Below are 18,300 nucleotides of genomic sequence, written 5' to 3'. Positions count from 1 at the left end.
GTTTGAGTCATGAGCAAACACACGAGTTTGTGTTAGTGTCGATCGGCAAGAAAGTTCTGCAAAGCGCGTTATGTGTGTGGGTCTATTCTTGCAGTGATACGATTAACAGCACTCAAGTACTCTCGAGTGTTTGGCAACAGTAAATTTTAAAAAAGGCGCTTCTGTTAATAAGGTTCCCCCATGTCTAGAAACCTGTCATTGTGCATTTTTCTTAGTGTAATGCCTACCTAAGAGAATAGGATATTTGAATTGAGTGCAACTTACCTAGAATTCATTATTTCCACACAAACGATGACTCCTGTGGAATTCAGCGAGGAAGAAATGGCGACATTTCGTAAAAAACACGCCTTCAAAACAGCGTGTTTTTGAATAAATAATTACCCTGTCCTTCAAACAAACTGATATGACGAGGAAGAAGACAAAATTTTGTTTATCGTGGCCAAATAAAACGTTAAAAATATCCGGCCGATTGCAAAATATTGCCATTTTACTTACTGAGAGAACGATTATGCCATATTCAAATTTGATTTCGCCGCTCAGCGCTCTTTTTCACCGGATGTGACGTCATTTTTTGTTGGATGATTCAGATACACAAAAAGTGCCAGGCGTCGCAGAGTGTTCTCCCCCGCCCCTGTTATGGCTTCGATCAGAAGAAAGCAGCACTGAATAAATACCCAGAAGTCCCTTCGTGTCAATCAAATCTATTTTGTTGAAGATATTTTTTAGTTATACAGTATTTCCTTTTTAACTATACAATATTTCCTGCCAGTCGCTTAAAAATTAAAAAAATCTAACTTTATAAAGCTCATAGTGAATACAAAATGCCGATTAACCCATATCAATGAAAGCTAAAAACAAAAAGGCTAACGGTACGGTACTGAAGAAAGAACAGGGCTGCCATGAAAACGGATTGGGACGAGATGAGGGTGCGGTCAACGTATTCGCCTGATCTTGGACTCTTACCCCAAGAGAAAAGGCTAAAGGCCGACTGCAAGCAGTCTACTTATTTGGTAATGTTTCAGCAAATTGCTGTTTGACGGAAGGTATTTTTAAATGTTATCGTTGACAAAAAGAAAGCAAACCCTTCGTGCGAAGGACCTTAGTTTACTTCTTAGACTTCTTGTGTTCCAGCCAGGTTTCGGCTCTGCCCCGAGGCCCAAACCCTACCGCTATCCCGCTATCCGAGAGATATTCCCAGTTTTCAAAACGGCGCTCGTTGCAAAAATATTAGGCTCGATTTCCACCGCTCTCTCGTGTCCGGTATACGTTCCTCCCCACGGGAGAGGAGCGCGGGCTCCTTTCCTGAACAGCGGCTGGTAATCGAGCCTACAAAAATATTTAAAGGATAATAAACACGAAAATATGCTCGGATATTTGTCCTTGGACATTATCTGTTTCTAATTCCTCGAAGTTCATAGTGTTCCTCGAGCTACACTCTCGGAAACCTGTTCGGTTCTCGGACTGAGGTAATGTCCGTGGACAAATATCCGAGCATATCTTTATATATACTGCTCCAGCATGAAAAGGGTACGCCTTTCGACCGGAAATTGCCGTGCTAGTATAATTCATGCATTATAGGGAGAATCATGACTGTATGTCTAAAATAAGAACTTACTAAGAAGTTGAAGTGGTTTAAAATAGCAGTTTTTCTGAGTGATGATAATGAAATTTGGAATGCAACTGATGATCTCGTGACTGTCTGTTTCTGAACATGACGTCATTGAAATTGCCCTCGATGCTATGTAACTTGATCCGACAACGTTTGATTTTCTCATTCTTACTAACATGGGTTTCGCAAAAGCGGTGTTGTTTATCTTCAACTTCATTTATTTGGTGAGTAACTCCAAAAATATTTTGTCAAAGGCTCGCATTGTAGCTTGAGTTTGTCTACAGTGCTCAATAGTAAGTAAGCTAAGCTTGCGTAAATTGATCGATTATGCTTTGTGCAGTTTTCTCGGAAACGCTAAGTGAAGGAAGCTGAAATCATGCAGAATATTTCGATTTGGCAAGGGTTATTTTACAAATGCACTTTACCAAAATGTACCCAATTATATTTTTTAATGAAATTTTTTTATAGCCATTAAGTAAGTCGGGGAAGTGAAGTATAAAACTACCAGGTTAGATTCCTTTGTGTTCAACCATTTCACGGACCATGACCAGCTGCAAATATCGACAAAGCTAGGTAGGCTTTTAAGTTTGTAAGGAAAGCAACCTCACGCAATATTATTATACGGCTAACCTCGCCTCATTTATTTGTGTAAGAAGGCCTTAAGCAGAGCCTTCAAGTTGATTTGTCGCTAAAGATTGAAATTTTGAACGGATTACTGTAGTCCTCCATTTTGACAACGTGTGCTCGCGGGAAGGGGGGGGGGGGGGGAGTACTCCCTTATATGGGCTATATAGGTATATGCGGCCCCAAAAGGAAGGGGTTTTCAGCCGTTTTGGTCATAAATAGGGTATCGATTTTGGCCATTTTGGTCTTAAATAGGGTATGGTTATAGCACTCTAGTCTCCAATTGGGTATTTTTCTTAGAAGAAGCTGCTTTTTCATCATTATCAATAAGACCATCAACAAAAGCCCTTCATAACTTATGTTTAGGGCAACTGTGCGAGGGGCAACGGTCATAAATAGGGTATCAATTGTGAGTGGACAAATATGAAGTAGCAATCTACACTGCAAATCAAAAATTTTAAATGCATGAGATATAATTGATGATTTCCTTCAAGCTAAGCGCAACAGTAAAAGAAACATTTATTTTAATACATTAATTTAAATGACACATGGTTGACTTCAATGTATCACAATTTAATGAAAATTATTTAAATTCTGCTTTGAGATATTTTTATTTAATTAAATGCTGTAAAGAAAATGTCTTGAGGAAATGTTTGTTGTACACACATGTAGCATTTTCTTTAATTTGCCTTGTGACCTTAATTGTAATCTCTCCATTTAGTTTGTACGTATGTATGTAATATGCAGTCTTAATCCTTTTTCAACTAAAATTGCCAAAAGTCTATTTTGTTAAACAGCTCCAATATTTTGTGTTGCAAGGAATAACTTTTTCCAGAAATTTTGTTCTTTTTTTCTGATTGCTGTAAATGCAGCCTGGAAGTGCTCATAAGAAAATCCTCGTGGGTCAAAATGTAGTCACTGCATTGAAATGACCATCCATATTGCACAAATAGAGCACTGGGACCTCAATTATTTTTATCTCACTTTTGTAATGTCAGACTGTAAGAAATTTTTAAATTAAAACTCCTTCCTTTTCCAAGTAATCATCTTAAGACCAAGGCATACATGTAAAATTAATATACAGCAATTTGCTGTGTCACTTTCTAGGTTGCAAAACTAAGCTTATGTAAGTTAAATATGTTGCTTGCCATGCCCTAAATCCAATGAAGCTTTAGTTTACACAGCTTTTAGTTTTAAAACACATGTTACTATCTTTTTGTGTGTGCGTTTATGTATTGAATTTTGCCACCTCTCAGTCCAAAAAAATGCAAAGGAAAAAAGAACTTGGTAATATCAAGCCATCTTGACCTCATGCTTAGTCAATGAATATATGTCACTGAACTAGCGTGAGTCCGTATTGAAGAAATATTGGTTGTTTTTTGCAGGTTTATGGACCAAGCCGCAGGCCAAGTCCATAAACTGACTAAACTTACTAAAAAAGAATGAGACCGATATTCTCCAATACAGGCTGAACAAGCAAGATAAAAAAGTACTTATTATAATGGCTCTTTTTAATGTGCTAATGAATAAATTTGTCTCCTAATTTAAGTTTCTCACATCGCTTTTCTGAATGTTCAACTGACTGTTCATTTTGTGCTATTATTTGAAAAAGTGATCCGCTGAAATTGCTTTGTGAGCGGTCCACCTTTGCAGTCTGTATTACAAAATTCCAACCACTAAGAGAACCAATCAGTATTGTCCTTTTAATCACTGACCAGTTCAGCCATGCATACATTCTAGCAGTCTTCTGTCTAGGATTAACTAAAATTGTATGCATTAAGCTATGTAAAATTCTAAAAACACGTTGATCTCTTTAAGGGTGTTGCTGCAGCTATCATTTTTGTGGCAGTATGGTTTATCAAGAGATATAGTGACATCACCAAGATTACAACAGATGAATACACACTGGTACCCTGTGGAATTTTGGTTGGAGTGGGAGTCCTGATCTTTATTACTGCTTTGTTTGGATGCTGTGGAACATGTAGTGACAACAAATGCTGCCTTTCAACAGTAAGTTTCAAATTCAACTACCATATCTCTGTTAGTATCAATCTTTAATTTGGGTTTCGACAAAGCACTGACCCCCTATTGACCCCCTACTGACCCCCCTACTGACCCCCTATAAAATCAATGGGAAAATGAAAATTATAAAAGCCCAGAACTATCAATGGGACCAATTCAAGTTCATCAATAAATTTAGCTTACCTGAAACTTCCAAGATGGCGGACGCATTGCAGATTTCTGACTCCTTTCTCATTTGATGGAAGGATTTGCCACGGAAAATCGAGCACAGAATAAGTTGGAATATCATCAAGTATGATATTTGTATCCATTAGAAAATTAAGCAACGAAAATAACGAGGAAATTCTGGCAAATTAACACACACGTAACTAACCGTAAGCGACACGCACATGGTTACATCAACCTACTTGCACAAACAAAGCTATCTAGTAAGAAATTCTTCCGGTTGAGGTTTACGCACGTGTTCGTGTCGCTTGCATGAGCAGTCCATCACAAGCCTTTTGTGAGCCTGCTCATTTGTCAGCGTTTCTCTTTGCCTCATTTTCTAATGTGTACAAAAACAATATTTGTTGATATTCAAGCTTACTCTGTGCTCGATTTTCCATCAACAAAACCTCCACTGAAGAGTCAAAGGGCTTTCATTTTCTCATTGATTTTATAGGGGGTCAGTTGACCGGGGGTCAGTACTTTGTCGAAACCCCTTTAATTTTGGGTTTGAACTTTGATGCTCTCAAGAGTGAAATTTTCAATGTTATACATGTATTTTAAGTTTGACTCTTGAGAGTATCAGAGTTTAAACCCAAAATTAAAGCTTTAATGATGGTAATAATTACCATTATATAAATTAGTTTCACACTACGCATTAATGAACAAACATTAAATTAACTTTTTCGTTTGGGAGCCAGCTGGCAAGTAATGGAAAAATTTTGGTCGCCAACTTATGTTATATATAACTCACACAAGAACATGATTTTATACATTACTTTGCATGCAAGAAAAGTCACAATTGAAGAGCGAAAACAGTTAGAAACAACATGAGTAACACTAAGTTATAAAGTTACCGTTGTTCTCAGGTGATATGTCTCTGGTCCGAAGGTGATGGTTCTCTCCATAGTCATTTTAAATGAAGCAAAGCATAAAATGTTTTAAGTCCGTGGTTTTCATTGTGAGACAAACAGGAGTCCTTGCGTATTTGCGTATTTTATTCAACAACTGATGAAGGATTCAAAGTTTGGATTAACCTTTTGGCTGAATCTTCATTCCCCGCACATGCACGTAATTCCTTCAACTGATTGGTATCTGCCGCCATTTTCGCAGCAAATGAAAAGCACATGGTGTTAAAGGGCTGCGATCCCAGTTTCAGAAGAAGCCACTGAAACAGTATGGTGCACCGTGAACGCAGTATCGACGTGTCGAAACACGTTCAATTTTTTCGATTATCTTGTAATATTCAGACATTATTTTAGTGGGGATGGAAAGGTGAGTTGTATACTAGCTACCATATCTGATTGATTTCCTAATATAAAGATTTAAAAACAAAAGTTGTGTTGTGGTTTTCTTTAGTTATCGGACAAAACGCGAGTCGCCAGCTGGTGACCAGTTCTGAAAATTTAGTCGCCAGTGCTCAATTTTTGGTCGCATTGGCAACCAGTGAGTCGCAATTTCGAGCCCTGAACCCACAAAAGTGTGGTTCTTGAGAGATTTCAATTCCAAAGATCAAGTAAAAAGGAAGTAAACACTAATTTTATTGGGTTAGTTCCATGAGGGGCAACATGGGGCATCTTGCCCGCTCAGGATTACCCACTCTTCCTCACAGTCATTGTTGTCATATTATAAATCCCTTTATTGACCAAGCTTATATGGTCAAGAATGTACATGTACACTTTGTTACTGGTCCCAGGGGAAAATAGGTAGTTTTGTTTTCCCAAGAGTCTTAATGTTTCCCAAGACAAAGCTGAGGGAAACACTGAAATACGAGGGAAAACAAAACTAACTGTTTCCCAAGGGACCAGTAATGAAATGTTTTGTTGAATATACAGCTGTAGTTAGGTGCAAAGGCAAGGAGAAGTCAAAGTAGTCTCTGGTTAATGGGAGAGCGGGTGACATATGTACAATTGCTTATAATTGTCACCTGCTGGGTGACATTTAGATTTAGCCATTGTCATGTGGCCATAAATCAACCAATAACAGCATGCGTTAGATTCAAGTAAACTCCAACTAATGTATATAACAATGTTGGATATTGCCCCCATTCTTGGCAAATATCTAGCCATTTTGACCTCGTGCTTGGTCAATAACCCATGTTTGTAGGATTTGATATATAAAAACAGTATCATGTGAGGGGCACCCAACAGATCGTTTCGGTAAATAATTATTATCTGTTTGGAAGGCCTTTAATCCCCTCTGATTTTCTGAAGAGAATTGTCACCTTGAACTTTTGTGATATGAGAAATGTCTGTTGTTTTCGGATTGTAAAAAATGTTGTTTTGGGTACTGAAAAAAGGTCAGCTATTATTTTCGGAAAGGCGATAAGACCTAAGGTTTTCGGTGAATGGTCAAAAAAGCCCTAATAAATTTGATAATACTCAAGTTCTCCTAGAATAACCGAACAGATAAAATATTTTAGGGCACCTAAAATTAACCTACAGAGTTTTAAAAGTACTCCAGATAGCCTAAAACAGCGTTTAAAAGCATTGTATTGTGCGGTAGCTTTCATGTGAGTGGTCACACATTAGTAAGAGTTTCTTCACTGTCTTAGGAGTTTATAAATTGCTCCGTACAGTGTATTAACAGTTCTATATGAAAGTACTTCACAACAGCTTTCAGTTGTGTGTGATAGTTTTAATCTGATTGCAATCTATGTACACTATTCTTTTTAATGATCAATATTGGAAATAGATAATTGAGACTGAATTTGAAAATGCCAGTTCCAAATAATTCATTCATTTGCTTTTATTTTTTTAGTTCTTTGTACTGTTGCTCATTGTATTTACATTGGAGGTTACAGTTGGGGTTCTGGGCTTTGTCTACAAAGATAAGGTACAATTTGTTTGAATTTTTTATACTCTTCTTCAGGCCTATTTTACAACTTTTCTTGAAACTTGCATGCAGAGCTGCTAGACCCCAAGACTTGTAACTGATCATCCGTAATGTTTTTCCTTGCAATGTGCATTTCAAGAAAATATCCATGCTCACCCCACAGAAGGGATTGGAATTTCCTGGGAGGGCGGAGAGGGGGGGTTCTCTAAGACCAAAACATTTAAAGAAATGTATCAAGCTTAATTGGAATTTCCAGAGGGATGGGTGGGGGCTTTGGAAAAAAATCACTTCCATGGGTAGGTATCTACACAATGTATGTGTTGTGCTAAAAAAATCCATACTTGTACCATAAAGAATTTTTTAACTAACATGTTTTGTAATGGTATAGATAATCGACTGCCATAATGAATTCAAGTATGGCATTTGCTTTGATCAGAGTACCAAATTGTAAATAATTTTGTTTCTGGCTTTCAAAGCACCTGATTTCTCACTGTTTGTGTGTCTTATCCTGACAGGCTCGAGGATTTGTAAACGATGGTTTTGTTGATGCCATAAAGAAGTATGATGATAAACATTCAGCCTTGGATAAAGCTATAGATGATGTCCAGAAAGATGTTAGTGTGTTTACTTTGTGCCCCTAAAATTTAACAACAACTATGACCTGCCAATTTCCGTCCTGCAAGTTTTTCAACTTTAGGGTTAAGACCTTGACTCTTTCAGACTACATGCTTTTCCCATCAAAGTCTGGAGAAAATCTGGAACTTTGCTTAATGAAAATTCAAAAATAAGCAAACAGCAACACATAACAGTGCTGGCCAGGGGAAATCACTATAAATAGCATTTGTTTCTAACAATGCTAAGACAAGTGAGTCTCATGTACAGATTCAAAAGTTTAAGTTACCTTGTACAGCATTATAACAGCACTACAAGAAAATACTGCTCCATAGCCTTTAAAGTTAGTTCTTGAAAATGAAGACAAAATAGAGTCTAATCTGCTGACATACATGTTGAAGCAGCATAAACACCATAATTTATAGTACAATACTTACTGTGAATAACATAGTTTATAGTACATTTCTTACTGTGAATAACACCACAAAAGATCTACACATTTAACTTTCATTTGAATCATTACATCACACAATTAAGTTTCACCCACTCACACAAAATGTTGAACAATATTATACATGTATGACTTGAAGTTTGACTTTCAAAGTGAAACTGGTTTTAATTAGTTAATCCAGTGCTGTCACAAGTTTTTGATTCATTTTGCTTTTCAGATGTTGCTTTGCCATGGCCTCAGTGGCATTGCAATTCAAGTCCTTCTTTGTCTTTTCCTCATGGCTGATTTAGATAGTCATCCCCTTGAACTTTGGTGTTTGGATATCTGGCCTCAATTAGCATAGAGTTTTACGATTTTATTTCTCCATTTTCTCCTTAGTTTTAGTCTTGATTGAGAAGATATATCAAACTCAAGACAGTTACCACATTTCCAAACACCTCAAAGTTCATCCAAAATACTCTGCTGGAGGTCGTATTTTCAACTCTCTTCTCGGTGTTTGGAAGTGTGGTCAAACACAGTCTTTTGTGTGTGATTTTTTACATGAAAAATGGGATGAGAATTTGAAGGAAGTTGTAAAGCCCTACAACAATCATAGTGTCAGACAAGTTTATATATGATGAAAGATGTGCATGACACTAACTAGCTGTGGAAGCTATAGAAGTTGCATGCAATGACATCTTAAGTACCACTTAGTAAATCCACTGTGAATGGATTGAAGCTAATTTTGTTTCTATGTGTACTGTAGTTGAAGTGTTGTGGCAGTAATCACCCAGCTGATTGGATGGCTTCACCATACTTCAAGAAACATCATTTGCAATATCCTGAATCCTGCTGTGATCCAGGTCAACTGGTTTGCACTCAATTGAACTGTTACAATGAGGTATGTACATACAGGCCTTTAAATCTACCTCACTCTGCAAGCACACGGAGAATGTGCACCTTTTTACTGAAGATTTTCATAACAAATTAAGGTACAGCTGGTCAATATGTACGTGTTGCAAATGTTTCCAAAAAATATTGAAGTTAGAACTTTTGAATTAAAACAATGTTAGTTAAGTCAGCTATTAAACCCATTTTTAAAGAAGTTATTTATACTGATGAAACAGGTAAGATAATATCAACATTGATTTTCTAATTTATACTGGCCTTGTCTTAAACTGGTATTTTTATTGTAATTATTACATTATTATAATGATGTCCTCAAGAGTTAATTAATCCTATTCTACAATTCACTGTCTACTAAAATTTTATTAGAGTAAAAGAAACACACACATACACACCTCACTGGAGCCCAAGACAAAAGACTTTTTCGAAAAATGCTAAATATTATATAACTATACTGTAAAAGTCCTGCAATGACAAGACAGTAGGTAAATACTTAGATCATGTTATGTCAGCATGAAATTAACTTTATATATTGCTTTTTCTATCTCCTCACTTTCCTCTTAAATTGCATGATGCTCAGCCAGTAAAAAGCCGTTTTCTTGTTGTTTAAGAAATAAAAAGTCTTTCTTTTTTACAAATTTGTTTTTAGGACAGTGTAGTATTACAATAATTGTAGACTTACATTTGATTAGAGACTTGTGAATTATAGGGAGGGCGTTTGTCATTCTGTGTATTTTTAGGGCTGCTTGGACAAACTGACTGAAGAGGTTAAGGACAACCTCAGCTATATCCTGGGCACTGCTATTGGACTTGCTGTGCTGCAAGTAAGTGCTAAATATCAACAGTAAATAATTATTATTCTCTTATCAGTTGGGTCAAAGTGTATTTACCAGTCTACATTGCTCCTTTTATAAATGTTGCCTGAATTTCAGGCTTATTTTCAAATTCAGTTATAAGCCATACGTTGAAAGGAAGAGGGGAATTACAATGAATTCAAAGTTATTTGTTTTGTTTGTTTGTTTGTTTTTTTTTGTCAACAAGGGTATGTCCTTTTTCAATGCATTTTTGGGAGACTGTCTGCTATTTTGCAGGTGGCTGGAGATAAGATTTGACCGATTAATTATATCACACAAACGTTTCTAAAATTTATCTCGTTACATTTTGTTTTCAGCTGCTTGGAATGATTGGAGCATGCTTCTTGATGTGCTGTAGCCATGAGTCTGGTTACCTGAGACTCGAGGGAGGGTTACGAGTCTGATCAGTGCAATCAGACTCGTGTTGATTGAATTAAGTTGGCTGCTCAAGTTAACTGATAGATAAATGTATTTGAGCATTTTTCTTGTTTATTACAGTAGGGGATGTACTTAGTATCCATTCCTGAAAGTTACATGTAAATTATGTAGCTTAAAGGGCCTAGTTTGAATTAATGTGCTTGCACAACTTTAATTGATATTGTAAGGTTCAATGTAGGATTTTAATCAATAGAAATTGTACAGCTCATTACTATGTGCTCCTGGGATGAATCGTGATTTTTTTGTGCGTCTTTATGTTTAAACTCTTGCCTTTGGAATCTTCTTTGTGCCGCCTTTGTCCCTTTGTATGGAATTTTTTGTTAAGAATTTCAAATTTCCCGATGGTCTTCACACAAACATAAAATGCTGTCAAATCCTTCCACAAATGACAGATAATTCCTTTCATGCCTTTACCATAACTTTCACAGTTCCCAGAAGATCAGTGGAAATGATTTCCTCACGGAAACCAACTTTGAAAATTGGACCCTCTATCTAAAAATCAAATCACCGGTCCGCACATGCGCAGAAGTGTGTAACAGGCCCTTTGTAAAATTTATTTAATATTTTAGTAACTGTTAACTAAAAACGCAGGTCTTAAAATTTGAATCCCTAGTTACGATCATTTTGGACTATGAAATTGTTCACACTTTGGCTAATACTAACTCAAATTTCTTGTCAAAAACGTTTTTTGTGAATCAAGATACCGGGACTCTGACTGTGAGTTACTTTAAATTTGACTACGTTCTACAAAGGCATGTTTTGTTGCTAGAATTTTGGGCGGAGTTTAACTGTCCAGTAAAGTAATTACCAGAAAATAGCGTGAACAACCATCTTAAGCATTTCCGTGTGCTTTATACAATAATCAACAGAGTCGTGTTTATATATGCTATTAAATACTGAAAGCAAACTTGGTCTTTGTAAGCATTATTGACGACAAATAGAAATTAGTGTAATTTATTGAAGAATACACAATAAAGGGAAATGTCATGGGGACTTTGCAAGTCTTGGTGATGTGGACAACATCATGCAACAAGAAGTTTCAAGTAAATTCTACCCTGGGTGCAAGAGGGTTTTTTTGTTTTGTTTCCGTGGCGAAACCGAGATCGTAGCTAGCCAAATAAAAACCCGAATTTGGTCAAAAATACTCCACTGCGCATTTTATTTAAACTCTCTTCTCAATGTTGGGAAATATGGTCAAACACGGTCTTTCGTGATATATTACTCTTTGACACGCCAGCATTGACTAATCCTTAGAAGACTTTGGCTGTAAGTTTTCAATGCAAATCAGTTGCTAAAAATAACTACTTACGATCTGCTCGAAAAGGGCCGAGATCAGGACGCTGTTCACAAATTTTGAAAGTTGCAAAGTCTTACGACTAAGAGATTTTCACAAAATATTTTTAGCGCAGCAGAGTAAAGCCCGCAGAAAAATTTAAATGGAAAATTCCCTGTTTAAACTCAATCAAATGCAAGCTATATCTTGTTCAATGTAAAATCTGAGGTTTTCGAAGCATTAAGTCAAGTTATGATGCTGCATGCTCTGATGCTCCACGCCGTATTTTCTTTACTATCATTGTCAAAGAATGACTTTGTTTCCTTACTGAGTGCAAAGGAAAAATTTTTCCATCTCTTGACATGAATCATGCGCAGTCAAGACACATCTCTGTTGCCAGCATCTTGTCATTAATTCTCAACATGCATCAGTGGTGTCCAGTGGACGCTCGGGGTATATCCCCTTTTCAACTGCCACCTTCATCGCTGCTACTGTGCTGTATTTATCATAGACCTGTGGACGCCTTTTCCCAGATCCTTCGCATAACAGCCACAGCAGGGACCCAAAGGCGTAGATGTCGTAAGAACAGTCGCTGCCTTGGCCCTTGCCGTGGTTTTTGTGCATCTCTAAAGATATGTGGAATGGCGTGCCTTGTCGTGTTCGCTCGAATGGTTTTAGGGGAATGGCCATGTTTATTTTAGCTGTACCATCTTTCATAAGCTATTGAAACAAAGGAATGAAATCAAACCGCTAAGAACTCTCGCAACCCTGTTTTTGATAGTTTCTAATTGCTTCTGTTTGTTTGGCGAGTTTGCATAAGTTTTTTAAAGGAAAGTCTGACGCGTACATAAGTAGCTCATTTGCATAGTGCAGCGCGTGCACCTTCAAATCCGAGTCGGTGTTTTCGATTGTCAACAAATCTTGACAAAGATTTCTTTCGTTGTCTTTTTCGCTGAGATGCTGCAGCAATTTTCATCAACGCCAAAAGGCTACTAACATCATGTGTATTCCTTTAACATAGTGAAATTTTACACTGCGAAAATAAAATAGACAAGGAGCCACTGAAGGGGTTTTGATAACTCAACCAACGAAATCGAAATCGTTTTTCGAGTTGATTAAAGAAAGCGTCATCGTAACTTTGCTGATTATTTCTGCTGTATTCACATATTTTCAGCTAAGCTTTTAAAATTTGCTCAAACATTTATCAACCTTAAACATATCTAAAAACTAGAGATATTACATGAGTTCGATGTACGTTTTCACACGAAAGTGGGGAAATCCAATTTGTCATGTTTTACTGACTGTACAATACACGCATCGGCGGGCGCTCTTATTCATCGACAACAGACAATTTATTGGATTTTTACTCAAAAAAAACTGAGCAGCATCTACAGACATAAACTTTATTGTCACTTATTGGGCCTTGATAAAGCATCAAGCGTTGCTTACAATTCAGGCGAAACTCAAACTTGCAATTACTTTGTTTTACTTTTCGGTCGAGATAGACTCTGGCGAAATCTTCGCAAGCGTGTGGCAAGAGGAGGGAAACTTTGAAGTCCTGAAACGGTGCTATATCCAAATATATCCAAATGGTTTTTTACTGTGTTATGGAAAAGCTGTTAATCTTCAACATATGTGAAACTTAGAGTGGAGTAATGTGGAGCTCTTGTAAAAGAAGCAGCGAAACACAACTTGGTCAGCGATATAAAGCGGGACATAACTAAATTCGGCCCTGTCTTACTTCACTCAAACTGGAGCAGCTTACGACGAAAATACTGAAGCAAGATTCCAACAGACATGAACGTATTGATTTAAGGGCCAAAAGCATCAAACATTTCGGGAATTTCGGACGCCATTTCCCCGCGCTATATCCGCAAAAATCTACGCAGCATTTACGCGCGTGTGCCGCACATGATGGCGCAATTTGTTCTAAAAATAGAAAAATTGTCCCATATCATAGGACAGCCCCAATACTAGAAATAGCGCGCGCTTACGGTCTCCGTCCCCGATTATGGCTCCTGGCATTATATATAACTTACCAATATGGAATCCGCTTTAAGGTCTTGATGGACATACTTTGCACTGTGCATTGCCTTCAGCCCGTTAGCCACATCCACAGCTATCTTCAGTCGGGTCTTCAAAGGAAGCAAACCTTGTTGAAGTGCTGTAGTCACGTCTAATTCTGCCTTGTCCATCAAAACATGAAGAACGCCGGGCTCAGGAATCAGCCAACCGTGAACAAAAAGATGGTTGGGATGGGCTTTTTGAATCCTTCTTTGGATCTCCCTAAAAAAAAGCGTTACATTCGTTAAATGAACAGCACCAATCTCCCCTCCCAGTATGCTGAAACGACATCATATACAAAATAGGCTCTATAATAAGAGACCTTACAAGCTTCGAGCAAAATCCAGATAAAAGTTGATAAAAGGTTATGGGCTCATTTTTATGGGCCCGGGGCTGCTCCCGCTGTAATCAAAACTTTACTCTTTTATATTTTACCTCGGTTCTGAAACGACACGGAACGTCTCTCAAATTATCAAGACTGTTTAGAAAGACAAAGAGGTACCGACAAGGCTTATCTACTCTCCTCAGTTCGTGAGTACAGGAGAAGAAGACTTTTGTATATTTACATCGTGCTGATCAAATCCACTGCCGTCTGCGCCCAAACATCCGGTTCCACCTTCTCCTCCTCGATGACCTTCACAACAAACTCTCCAGCAGATACTTCACCTGGCCATCCTGTGCAGCCATGAATCGTTCCGTGCTTTGTAGGTTTGATTGTTGGACCCAGGGTCAGTGGTCCGTTGTTTAGCAGGAACTGTAGGGCGAACCCTTGAACTACAAGATGCCTGACGGTAGGGATGTACAGGGCTGCCATTTCTTCCAACTGGTGTGCCGAGCTGTTCGATATGACTTCGTTAACGACTGTTAGACTATCTAAGATCTTAGAGAAAACCGTGTGTGCCTCTTGAAGGCGACCTTGTAGGGCAACACTAATTGAGTGGGTGATGCGTTGACTGCTGAATTTGGAAAGAATTAACTCGAGGACTTTTTTCCTAGTTGGCTTATCAGCTACATTGAAATCGGTGTTTGAAGATTTCCATTCCATTGCATGAGCTAACCCTTCAATCAAAACCTGTGACAGTACCCGTCTTAGCACTTTGCTCACCAGGCTTGTCAAATGTAGAGAAAGCTCTTCTGGAGATTGGTCTTGCAAAGTACTTGTGTTCGCCTTTGCTCCATATGCTAAAGAGAGGGCATATGTAAGTTGTGGATTGAGAATGTTCCTTGAGTGCAGCTCGACGTCCTTTTTCCCCTTTAAAAACTCTTCAAAAGTACGTTTGAAATCATTAAAAGTTCTGTCTAGAATAACCCCTTTCATGGCGATTAGGAATCGAAGGAAAGGAGCGTCATCCTTATTCCAATCAAGCGGAAAATGACACTTTGGCCGAGTCGCGTTTACACAGAGAAGCAAATACAAGTGACTCAGACGTTCCTCCAACTCCTGCAAACTTGCAATCAATGGAATGACCTCCGCTGGGGCTTGCATTGTTGCATTGAACCGAAGTGCTTCTGGCATGACCGTCTTCTCAAGACTGAGTAAATTGGATGACACCAGCTCTCCTACATTTTCTTCGCTTGCGATGTTTGAGGTTAATGTGGTATATAAAGATCTCTCAACGCTTTTAGCAGTGTCAAATTCCAATTGACTTCCAAAGATACTGGGGAGGTTCTGCTTTGTTCTGTCCATGGAATGAACGAGACTCATCTGCACGAAAATGAGCTTGTTCACCACTTGCTTAGCCTGCCTTTTGATGGTTTCTTCAAGAACACCCAACAAACCATCTTCAAGTTTGCTAAATATCACGGACGCTGGGCTAAAGGTTTTCGTCCTTCAGTCGTCACGGACGTTTTGCGCAGATATTCCATAAAAAGAAGAACAACTGTCATAGGATTGACTGATCGCTATCAGTCTGTGGTGTTGCAGTTGGGCAAAGAAAATTTTCTGCTTGTCAACTCCCCTCTCTGTTTCCTCTTCGTCGGAACCAAGTTCGTCGGAGCTTCGAGCGTCGAATGTCTGGGCGCCAGCCGATGTGTCTACCTTGTTACACACGAACATGAATGACAACTGTGGGTGTTTGTCTTGAAGGAAACGAATCGTGTCGAGGTCCTACAAGCAACCAAATACTTCGGGATTAAGCTCTCAAATTGAATGCAAAAGAATAAATGAAAGAAAATGAGATGGTAGGTTGACATTTAGGAATCAGAACTGAATCAAATAAGCTGATCCACCTGAACGTGTCAACGATTACTGCGACTCTTTGTGTTTTCCCTTGATCTCTTTTAATAAAGAAGGGTGGGAGGAGGTAGGGGTGGGAGAATCTCTTCAGGAGCTTTGCAGTGTGCTGTGTTAGTATTTTTAAATAATTAAAATATTTAAAAACCTGAAATTGTTTTGGTTGGGGGCAGGGGTCCAAAGGAATATTTTTCGGCGGGGAACTTAATTAATTTGAGCATTCTGCCTACACTGATTAGTACACTAATCAGCTATTGATTCTGTACACTCGTTTGACATTTCAAGTTTGTCCGATAAATCGTCACACCTCCCTCCCTCCCAGGGGGAGAAACCTCTCTGTCGTCACCATTCTTCTCATGGCCACCGAAAAACTCCACCGAAACAGGCTAAATCCAAAATCTTCTCTGTCTGCCAGCTGCGTTTACAGCATTTACTACGATTGCCTTGTGGTTAATAATGTTGCACATAGTTTTACCCATTAATATCGATAGGAAAATGTCACACTTCCGGGTTAGATATCCCGGATGTATCGTATGGGGACAACAAGTTCTATCGTGACTGTTTTGTCGCAGTTTTTAAAACATCAATAGGTAACTTATAACGGCCCAGAAAACATGATTATAAAGTGCGCGATTAAAGTCAGTTATTATCACGCTGTAACAGATGGGTGCCTCAGTAACATAGAGTCTGTTCTTTATTACCTCCGTCACAAAATAACAACTAAAATATGGGTTATTAGAAACATCCGCAATAAGGTAGCTATGGCCCATACTTGCCACTCACCGATTGCCTCAGTTGTGCATTTCCATCGATGATATACACGACGAGAGGTTTAGTGCCTCTTTCAAAGAATTCGTCCACCATGCACATCGTCTAGAGAATCATTCTCATTCCTTCCCGGGGAGTCGATTGATTCGATTCCGCTTTTCAGAAAGGGATGATTCAAGGCAATTTCAACGATGTACTTCAGCCGTTCTGATTGCTCTCTACTATCGTCACAAACCACCACATATTCCTTAGGAACTCTCTTTGTGAACGTAACCATAGGTTGAACTTTTTCTCCTGCTTTGTCAACGACCCTGATTTTATTTTCACCCATCGAGTGACTGATCTTGACTATTCGAGAAGTACATGTTGTCTCGTGGACTGGTGAGTAGGATCCGCCGAGGAGTTCGTTCAGAACCGCGCTTTTTCTACAATTTCGATTACCAATAAAAACTACCGACGGTCTTTTTTTTTTTAATACTTGTTAGATTTCTTCCATGTTCAAGCATAGGCGTACGGGCCGCGAGGCATTAGCATTAGCTGGTGTGAGGTATTTGCAGTCGTGAATTAATTAATTTCGGTATAACGTTCAAGAATCATATTGTAGATTATTGACTGGAGACTCAGAAGATCTGAGTCTGTTTAACGGAAACACCAGATAAAGAAAGCTTCTCCCGTGTTGCTAAATTTTACAAAATCGACGGCGAGATTCTGGAAGCTGAGCAGAAAATATACGCGAGATTCGTCGTGCGCGCGGATTAGGCTGCATGATTGTTTCAGAAATGCTGGAGACAATGCACGAGAATGATCTATTTGATATGTTTCCAGAATTTTCTAATGTGGTACATATCCTTGCAGTGATACCTGCTACATCGTGTTCTGCAGAACGATCATTCGGTGCGTTGCGCAGATTAAAAACTTACCTCCATGGGGCAAAAACTTGTCAGTAACATCGCACTTATTAACATTGAAAGGGCATATGCCAACTCTGTAGTCAACAATGACATGGATCGTATCATTAATATCTTCGGCCGTCGAAATGGCAGAGACAGCTATTTCTTTTAACGTGTTTTATGAGCTCATATGATAGAATCATACGAAAGAATATTTTCACTTCATCTGTAGGTCTATGTTAGTGCACCGTTAGTGACCCTCGTTTCTTTTCGACTCAGTTTCGTAAATACTTGGACAACTTGAGCGAATTTTTTTGGGCAAATGGCTCAAAGCACCCCCTGACAAAAAGTTGCCCGTACGCCTATGTGTTCAAGGACGAAGACATGGCGTTGATTGCTTCTGTGGTAAGCTTGGTGTGGGCTTTCATCTCCTCCAAACATTGAAAAGTCTCTTCGAACAACAACGCAAATCGTTCAGAATACTTTTTGAACTCCTCTACCGCCTTTTCTAGTTTTTCCTGCATTTTTGTAGCTCAGA

The 18,300-nt window shown here is 38.5% G+C and overlaps 1 protein-coding gene and 1 pseudogene across 2 annotated transcripts; one reads left to right on the top strand and one right to left on the bottom strand.

Moving 5' to 3' along the window:
- Nucleotides 1-1,747: 1,747 nt before the first annotated feature.
- On the top strand, nucleotides 1,748-11,527 carry LOC145502261 (tetraspanin-36-like). The gene is made up of 7 exons (XM_081481522.1): nucleotides 1,748-1,833; nucleotides 4,052-4,243; nucleotides 7,220-7,294; nucleotides 7,810-7,908; nucleotides 9,103-9,237; nucleotides 9,983-10,066; nucleotides 10,414-11,527. The coding sequence occupies exons 1-7, from the start codon at nucleotides 1,786-1,788 to the stop codon at nucleotides 10,498-10,500; spliced, it is 720 nt and encodes a 239-aa protein (XP_081337648.1). The 5' UTR covers nucleotides 1,748-1,785; the 3' UTR covers nucleotides 10,501-11,527.
- Nucleotides 11,528-11,636: 109 nt separating this feature from the next.
- On the bottom strand, nucleotides 11,637-18,289 carry LOC145502272 (dual serine/threonine and tyrosine protein kinase-like; annotated as a pseudogene). The gene is made up of 5 exons (XR_014051304.1): nucleotides 18,138-18,289; nucleotides 16,888-17,375; nucleotides 14,438-15,978; nucleotides 13,847-14,093; nucleotides 11,637-12,527 (listed from the first exon to the last, which is right to left on the bottom strand). The product of XR_014051304.1 is annotated as a dual serine/threonine and tyrosine protein kinase-like (transcript).
- Nucleotides 18,290-18,300: the final 11 nt, after the last annotated feature.

This window comes from Orbicella franksi, chromosome 1 (assembly GCF_964199315.1).
Source record: "Orbicella franksi chromosome 1, jaOrbFran1.1, whole genome shotgun sequence".
NCBI classification, from domain to species: Eukaryota; Metazoa; Cnidaria; class Anthozoa; order Scleractinia; family Merulinidae; genus Orbicella; species Orbicella franksi.
The sequence above is the reverse complement of the archived record's forward strand: the minus strand, read 5'-3'. Positions and strand labels throughout refer to the sequence as shown.

Coding starts and splice junctions, on each gene's coding strand:
- LOC145502261 (XM_081481522.1), top strand. CDS start 1,786: ATGGGTTTCGCAAAAGCGGTGTTGTTTATCTTCAACTTCATTTATTTG. Junction 4,244..7,219: donor ACAAATGCTGCCTTTCAACA/GTAAGTTTCAAA, acceptor TTATTTTTTTAG/TTCTTTGTACTGTTGCTCAT. Junction 10,067..10,413: donor TTGGACTTGCTGTGCTGCAA/GTAAGTGCTAAA, acceptor TTTTGTTTTCAG/CTGCTTGGAATGATTGGAGC.